This window comes from Zingiber officinale, chromosome 9A (genome assembly GCF_018446385.1).
Source record: "Zingiber officinale cultivar Zhangliang chromosome 9A, Zo_v1.1, whole genome shotgun sequence".
Classification (NCBI taxonomy): Eukaryota; Viridiplantae; Streptophyta; class Magnoliopsida; order Zingiberales; family Zingiberaceae; genus Zingiber; species Zingiber officinale.
In genome coordinates, this window is record NC_056002.1 from 6,352,169 (window position 1) to 6,360,927 (window position 8,759).

Below are 8,759 nucleotides of genomic sequence, written 5' to 3' on the forward strand. Positions count from 1 at the left end.
GTATCACAAATTCAAAAAAGAAGAAAACACAAAATCGAAAAATAAATTCGATAAACTAGATCTAATTGCCTCTTGTATTTAGAATTCATACAAAGAAAAATAACTAGTATGATGCGGAAGAAAAATACTAGTTATACCTTCTCTTTGTAAGCTAATGACCTCAAGATCTTCTGCCGTATTCCTCACCTTGCCTTGGACGTCGTGTGGGCGACGATCCTCCAAGATGAACACCACCCAAAAGCTTCCTCCTTCTTCTTCTAAAATCCGGCTACCACCACCACCAAGGAGAAGAGAGCAAAGGGAGAGGAAGAAGAGAGAGGGCCGGCCACCAAGAGATCACCCAAGCAAAAGAATAAGAGTTGTGTCTCATGAAGTCCCCTCACCCCTTCTTTTATATTACTTGCCCAAGGCAAATAAGGAAAAACTTTTTATAAAAAATAAAATCATCCAAGTGTTTTTCCTTTTCCCTTTTATTTTTCCTTTTCTTTCCTCTTGATTGAATCAATCACCAAAATTAATTGGATGATGATTTTATTTTATTATATGGCCGGCCACCTTGCTTAGGCACCAAGCAAGGTTGGTCGACCCCCACAAGAGAAAGAAATAAATAATTTTTATAAAATTTTACAAGAAAAATTCTTATAAAATTTTACAAGCTCTATTTCCTAAAGTAAGAGTTAAAAAAGGAAAGTTCTAAAAATTAAAACCATGTTTTAAAATTTAAAACTTCTCTTATAAAATTTCCTTTTTTTAACATGGTGATAGAAAATTTAAATTTTAAAACTTCTTTTCCCTTTTTTTCTTAAACCATGAGGATTGTTAAAAAAGGAAAGTTTTAAAATCTTTTAAACACTCTATTTAAACATGTGGTCTAATTCAAATAAAGAAAGTTTAAAAAATTAAAATCTCTCTTTTAAAACTTATAGTTTTCTACAAAGAGAAGATTTTAAAATTTCAAAACAACCCTCCTATTTGAATTAATGTTGGTCGGCCCCTACAAGCTTGGTCACCAAGCTATAGGGTCGGCCCCTATAAGAGGATGTGGTCGGCCATTGCTTGGTCACCAAGCAATGGTCCGGCCCCCTTCTTGGACACTAAGAAGAGTATTACATTTGGATGGACTTGAGGCTATAATGAGGCTACGACAGGGACCTAGAGGAGAAATTGGTTTTGACCTTCCGATGAGCTTGAGTATCCCGTGTTCGTCCCGAACACACAACTCAAGTTCATCGATAATAACTCATTCCACTAGAGAGTTATTACCACACTACCGCACCAATCCCAAATTATATTATGGGCTCCTTCTTATCATGAGTGTGTTAGTCTTCCAGTGTTTAAGATTACGAATGCCCACTAATTAAGTAAGTTACTGACAACTCACTTAATTAATATCTAGCTCCAAGAGTAGTACCACTCAACTTCATTGTCATGTCGGACTAGGTCCACCTACAGGGTTTAACATTGCAATCCTTATGAGCTCCTCTTGGGGGCATTCTCAACCTAGATAACTAGGACACAGATTCCTTCTATAATCAACAACACACACTATAAGTAATATCATTTCCCAACTTATCGGGCATATTGATTTATCGAGCTAAACCTCACCCTTTGATAAATCAAAGAAATAAATATTAAATATATGTGCTTGTTATTATATTAGGATTAAGAGCACACACTTCCATAATAACTAAGGTTTAGTTATTTTTACTAAGTCAGTACAAAAAGAACATACCTAAATGATCCTACTCAATACACTTAAAGTGTATCAGTGTAATTTATTAGTCAAGATAAACTAATACTTAATTACACTACGACTATACTGATAGTTTGTTCCTTTCTATCTTAGTCGCGAGTAACTGTTTATAATTTATAGAGAACCGATAACATGATCTTCTGAGTGTGACACTACACTCCATGTTGTCTACTATATAAATTAATTGAACAATTACATTTAATAAATAAATGTAGATATTGACCAATGTGATTCTTTTATTTTAACAAATAAATATTTACAAAAGCTAGGCTTTTAGTATACACTCCAACACATAAGTGGTAGAGAAACTTCATTCCCCGCGGCACCAAGTAAACCTAACAGCATCAAGACGTAATTTCTGAAATCTGCGAAGGAGAACAATTTGTAAAAGGGCACGGTGAGCGTGCTCTGATTTTGTTTCTTGTCCTTCCGATTCTCTCACTTGTTTTGTTACTCCCCATTAAACTTCTGTTACATTATATCAATTAAAGAATAAAATATGGTATAACAATCTCAACCAAACTCAAATAAAAATAAAAATTATCTAAAAGACAACCACCACCATGAGATAAATCAGGCCCAACACGGGCCTGATATGGAACTATATTTTAATACATTTAGAGAAGTTGAAATATGCAATGGACGGTACCGTTGGAGTCCTTGTAGCCTCAGAAATCTACAGGACCTGAAATAAGTCCAATCCAAGATTTTTAGGTCCATTAGTGGATTTTGACCAAAACTTATTGATGGACAGGATTGGACTCATTTCATGTCCTGTAAATTTCTAAGGCTGCAAGGAGTCCAACGATACCATCCATTACATATTTTGACTTCTCCAAATATATTAAAATATTATCAAAAGAAATACGTTAAACTCTAATTCTGTGAACTTGATATGAAATTATATTAGACTTATATTATATACTTTACATGCATATCTCTTAAAGAAAGAGGAAAGAAAAGATGCATATATTTTAAAGAAAGAGAAAAGAAAAGATGTTAAGAAAGAGAAGAGAGAAGACATGCATTATAGAGATGGAAGAGAAAAGAAATTCTACGCGTAGAAAAGAGAATAGATAAATTATTAAGAGATAGAATGAGAATAATAAAAAATTGAATAGGTTATTTGATAAATATCACAGTAGTATAATAAGCCTTCTGGTAATTCATAACTAGGGCTGCAAACGAATCGAGCTGGCTCGCGAGCTTTTCGAGCCGGCTCGAAAAATATTCGATTCGTATTCGAATTTATCGAATTCGAGCCGAACTCGAACATGTTCGAACTTTTTTTCGAGCCGAACTCGAGCCCAAATTATATTGTTCGAGCCGCTCGCGAGCCACTCACGAGCCTTAATATTTATTAATATAAGTTAAATATATATTAAATAAATAAATTTCGAGCCTTTCGAACTTATTTTCGAGTAATAACTCGAATAGTTCGCGAACATGTTCGAATATTTCGAGCCGAACTCGAACCCGAATCCTAATTCGAACCGAACTCGAACCAAACATTTTAATTTTTTCGAGCTTCGAATCGAGCTCGAACTCGAATATACCTATTTCGAGCCGAATTCGAGCCTTAAGTTTTTCAACATATTCGGCTCGATTCGATTCGTTTACACCCCTATTCATAACTGTACGTGCACTTTTTATAAATTTTGGTAAATTATCGAAAAAATAAAGGCGTCCAAGGAAGATATTTCATCCCGCTACAAAGTTCCGGTATAACAGGACCTGGAAAACGTTATGTCTCTCACGTTTCCGCCTTGAGGAGCGGCACAGCGCGATATGCATCGCCCCGTTTATCAATCAAACTCATAACGGCACGAGGGATCGATTTATCTATCGGTTCGGTGCGCAACATTCTGTGACGGGCGTGATCCGGTCGTAGTACCAACTGTGTCACGCAAAAGGGCAACCCAACAATAGTACAGCCAGGCAGCGTGTCGCCGTCCCCATCGCCCCGGTTGGCCCCATGCTGCTTCCCCGCTCCATGTGCTCTCAAAACTCTCGCAGCTCTCCCTCCCTCCCTCTCTCCGCCTATTCTCCAGCACCATGCTGCTCCTCGAATCTCCACTCAAACACTAGAGCTTCCCTGACCATGGACGATTTCCCGCCGCCCCGCCTCCCGGCGACACTCCTCGATCTAGTGGTTTGCGCCGCCCTTTTCATTTTCCTCGCCCTAGCGTCCAGCACCACCGTCGCTGAGACGGACCCCGGTGATCTGGCGGCAATGCAGGCTCTCGCCTCCGATCTGGGCGCCGACCGCGCCCTCTCTTGGTCGCCCTCCTCCGATCCCTGCTCCTCTTGGAGCGGCGTCGTATGCTCCGGCGTCCGTGTCACCGCCATCCAGGTTGGTAATAAGAGCCTCGCCGGGTCTCTCCCACCCGACGTACGCAACCTTACTCATCTCGTCCGCCTCGAGCTCCAGCAAAACCGCCTCTCTGGGAAGCTACCTTCGCTAGCGGGGCTATCCTCCTTGCAGTTCCTCCTCCTCCACAGCAACCTCTTCTCCTCCATTCCTGATGACTTCTTCTCCGGGCTGTCTTCTCTCCAGGCCGCTTTCCTTGATGACAATCCCTTCGCCCCTTGGAATCTCCCCGCATCTCTTGGTGATGCCGTTGCTCTTGTGAACTTCTCCGCCAACACCGCTAATGTCACTGGCTCCCTCCCTGACTTCTTCGCTACTTCCTTCCCTGGGCTTGATCACCTTGGCCTTGCCTACAACCTGCTCTCCGGTCCCGTCCCTGCAGCTTTTGTTGGCGCCCCTTTACGTTCGCTCTGGCTCAACAACCAGCAGGGCTCTGTCCGCCTCTCGGGTGGGATCGCCTTTATAGAGAACATGATCGCCCTCGAGGTGCTATGGCTCCAGTCTAACGACTTCTCCGGGCCTCTCCCCGACTTTTCTAGGCTCACTAATTTGGCCATTCTTGAGCTCCGAGATAACCAGTTTTCCGGCACTGTGCCCAGTTCTTTGACTGAGCTCAAGTCGCTGACTAAGGTCACCCTCACCAACAACTTGCTGCAGGGCCCTTTGCCAGTCTTCCCTGCTTCTGTGAATCTGGACCTCAAGCCTGAAAGCGAGAGTTTTTGTCTCGCGAAACTAGGGAGGTGCGATGACCTCGTCGATCTCTTGCTTTCTGTCGCCAAAAATTTTGACTACCCGGTTCGTTTTGCACACAACTGGAAGGGGAATGACCCTTGCGGGTGGGAGGGGATCACCTGCGACGCCAATGGCAACATCACTGTGATCAATTTCCAAAAGATGGGTCTGAATGGTACAATCTCACCGGATTTTGGTTTGTTCACCTCGTTGCAGAAGCTGCTGTTATCAAATAACAATCTCACCGGGGCAATCCCCTCCACGCTCATCAATTTGACTGCGCTTAAGGAATTGGACGTGTCCAATAATTCGCTTTGGGGGAAAGTGCCCATATTTAGTCAGAATGTAGTGGTGAGGACTGATGGAAATGTACATATAGGGAAGGATACTGTTGCTCCTCCAGGATTGCAACCTGGTGCCACTCACAGCGGAAGCAATCCAAACCCGGAAGTCTCTGCTGATGGAAATAGCAGCGGCAGTGAGAAGTCATTTTCTGGGCCTGTAGTTGTTATTGTGGGTTCAGTGATTGCCATGGTTGTTGTCGTCAGCCTTATTGCATTGTCAGGCTTTTGCTATTACAGAAGGAAGAAGCAGAATTTTGGTAGAGTTCAGAGTCCAAACACAACAGTGATACACCCACGATATTCAGGGTCTGATGATTTGGTTAAGATCTCAGTTGTGGATTCAATTGCCAATGGAGGCACAAATGCAAGCGAGTCGTACAGCCAGACGAGTAGTGGTCCTAGTGATGTTCATGTAGTTGACGCAGGAAACATGGTGATCTCGATTCAGGTTCTTAGGAATGTCACCAACAATTTTAGTGAAAAGAACATATTGGGTCGTGGTGGTTTTGGTACAGTCTACAAGGGTGAGCTCCATGATGGTACCAAGATTGCAGTCAAAAGGATGGAAGCTGGCATCCTAGGGACAAAAGGCTTGAATGAGTTTAAATCTGAGATTGCAGTCCTCACCAAAGTTAGGCACCGGAATTTGGTTTCACTTCTTGGTTACTGCTTGGATGGGAACGAAAGGCTCTTGGTCTATGAATACATGCCCCAAGGGACATTGAGTCGACATCTTTTGGACTGGAAGGAAGAAGGGCTAAAGCCTTTGGAATGGAAGAAAAGGCTAAGCATTGCCCTGGATGTGGCAAGAGGTGTGGAGTATTTGCACAATTTGGCACATCAAAGTTTCATCCACAGGGATCTTAAACCTTCAAACATCCTCCTTGGGGATGATATGAAAGCTAAAGTTGCAGATTTTGGCCTTGTACGCCTTGCTCCAGATGGAAAAGGTTGTTCTGTTGAAACAAGGCTAGCTGGTACATTTGGTTATCTTGCTCCAGAATATGCCGGTAGTCCTATTACCCAACTCTGAAATATTATATGATATGAACCTGCATGCTCAGAATTTCCCTTGATCTACTCTGTAATATACAATCCAAATTAGTACCTCAATTCCCTATCTCTCCTACAATTAGTCATGCAACTAGGATGGTTTATAATTTTTGAACTCGGTCTTTATCCTATATTTGTGTTGATATCAATGATTACTGCTAGTATGCAACTAAAATGCTCGTAGTCTTTGAATTATATGTTTATTCTATATTATTGCTATTATTTTCGTTCTAATGTGCTCCTGAAATACTGCACATTAACTAACTTTTTCATTCATCCATTTTTGAGAAGGCTAGTTAAGGAATTTTATGCTTAGTTAAGTAATGCTATATTAGATACTTGTAATTTGGAAAAACTGAATACCATAATCTTATGTTCACAGATACTTGTAATATAGAATTTTCCTATTTTCTTCCCTTATTGTGTTTGTTGGATCAATATTCTGCATCTGGGTTTCTATCCTACGCACATTTAACTCTAGATATATAATCCTAGTTCATAATGAATTATTTTTGGCTCTCTTTTTGAATTTAATCTCTATACTCGAATTGGGGGCCAAGTACAATACACCATTCATATAGTATTGATGATAATTGTATTTAGTTTGAGGTGTAGCAGGACTTACCGTAGAAACTTTCCTATTTCCTAAAAAAAAGGGTCAGGGACATTCAATGTTACGATGGTAGGATTGACATCCCATCTATCAACCACTTTTAAACATCAATCATAAACAAGAAAAAAGTAGTTAGAAAAAAGAGAATTTACCAGAGTTGGATGCAAGTTGAATGCAGTAGGAATTTTGCAACCTATGCATGTGACAGTGGGGGTTGTAACTATAGGCTGTTTATTATTATTGTTATTTTCTGTGAATATTCTTCTATGATAGAGAAATACCTATCAGCCTCTAGTCGCAAATAACTAAAAGGGGATATTTGCATTTGTGGTTCGTAATTATGATGTCCAATTTGTTCTGGTCTGGATAAAATTAACAATGGTAGGGGTTACTTACCTGACTTCCAGGAAGAATTCGATGTTCCAAATACATTGATGGTGAGGTTATCTACAAAAAATAAGGATCAACATGATATTTTTCATGTTAATAATTTCTTAGTGCCTCATCTTTCCGTTTTTAATTCATCTACTGATCATCTATATACATTCTTAGTGACGGGTCGAGTGACGACAAAGGCTGATGTATTTAGCTTTGGAGTGGTATTGATGGAGATAATCACTGGTAGGAAGGCTCTTGATGAGAACCAGCCAGAGGAGAGTGTGCACTTGGTCACATGGTTTCGAAGGATGCAACTTAACAAGGACACATTCCGGAAGGCCATTGACTCAACGATCCATCTTGATGAGGAGACCTTTGCAAGCATCAGCACGGTTGCAGAGCTAGCTGGTCATTGCTGTGCTAGAGAGCCTCACCAAAGGCCAGATACGGGGCACGCAGTCAATGTCCTTTCATCACTTGCGGAACTCTGGAAGCCATCCATTCTGAATTCTGAGGACAGTTACGGAATTGACCTTGACATGTCTCTTCCTCAAGCACTAAAAAAATGGCAGGCATTTGATGACAGCAGTCGTTTTGATGGAGCCACATCATCATTTGTGGCAAGCTTGGACAACACTCAGACCAGCATACCAACAAGACCACCAGGTTTTGCAGATTCCTTTACCTCAGCTGATGGAAGATAAAATTAACAGAAGAGAACTAGAACTATGCAGTTCTGAGCTCTGTTCATTCTTGTGTATTGTTTGGTTTTTTTCATCATCACGTTTCTGTTTTTCCGTCTTGTGAATGTATCTTGAAGGCCATCTGAACTTGATTATCTTAAAACCTTCTCAGATCACTTCCTGGAGCTTGCCTGCTTTTATGTTTATTAGCAACAGCTAGAGTTGTCGACTTGCAAAATTGCGTTTTCCTCACTCTACCTTTTTATATGTGTTTGCATGTAGGCAATTATGCTGGTAATTTGCAGGTTCTGATCACTTTCCATCTACTCCTTAATAGCTCTAAATTAGCAAGCCTGAAGCCAGCCCACGCCACGCGGAAAACAGTACACGGAGTGCTTCAAAAGCGTGACCCGGAGTCTCCTCACGCGGGCATTGCTCGTAGCAATTGTACCAAAAGGTAGTAGAGTACTGCAGGTTGGTGATGAGTATTGCTATCTTTATTTCAAGAATCATGTTGCACATGTAATGTTCTGCGTCTGTTTCCAATTATAATTTTTATTTAGTTTTTAATGTGCCTCATTCGCTCCACTTTTGTATGGATAAAAGCTGGCACTTCCGGTTTCATTTTTTAGGTCAACATGAGCATGGCCAAAGGTAATTCCCTAGTATCAAGAAATCAGATGAGGCAAGAGGTGGACCAGAGGTAATTACAATTAGCTAAGTTTCATTACCGTCATTTAGATTTTAATTATGTTAATTTTTCACATTTATATATATATATATATTAGTTAGATATTGTAATTAAAATTTTCTAAAAAAATAATTAATGATT

General features: G+C 40.6%; 1 protein-coding gene across 1 annotated transcript; it reads left to right on the plus strand.

The window, feature by feature from the left end:
- Positions 1 to 3,679: 3,679 nt before the first annotated feature.
- LOC122020857 (receptor protein kinase TMK1-like) lies at positions 3,680 to 8,103 on the plus strand. Its single transcript, XM_042578886.1, has 2 exons — positions 3,680 to 6,210; positions 7,419 to 8,103. The coding sequence occupies exons 1-2, from the start codon at positions 3,729 to 3,731 to the stop codon at positions 7,946 to 7,948; spliced, it is 3,012 nt and encodes a 1,003-aa protein (XP_042434820.1). The 5' UTR covers positions 3,680 to 3,728; the 3' UTR covers positions 7,949 to 8,103.
- Positions 8,104 to 8,759: the final 656 nt, after the last annotated feature.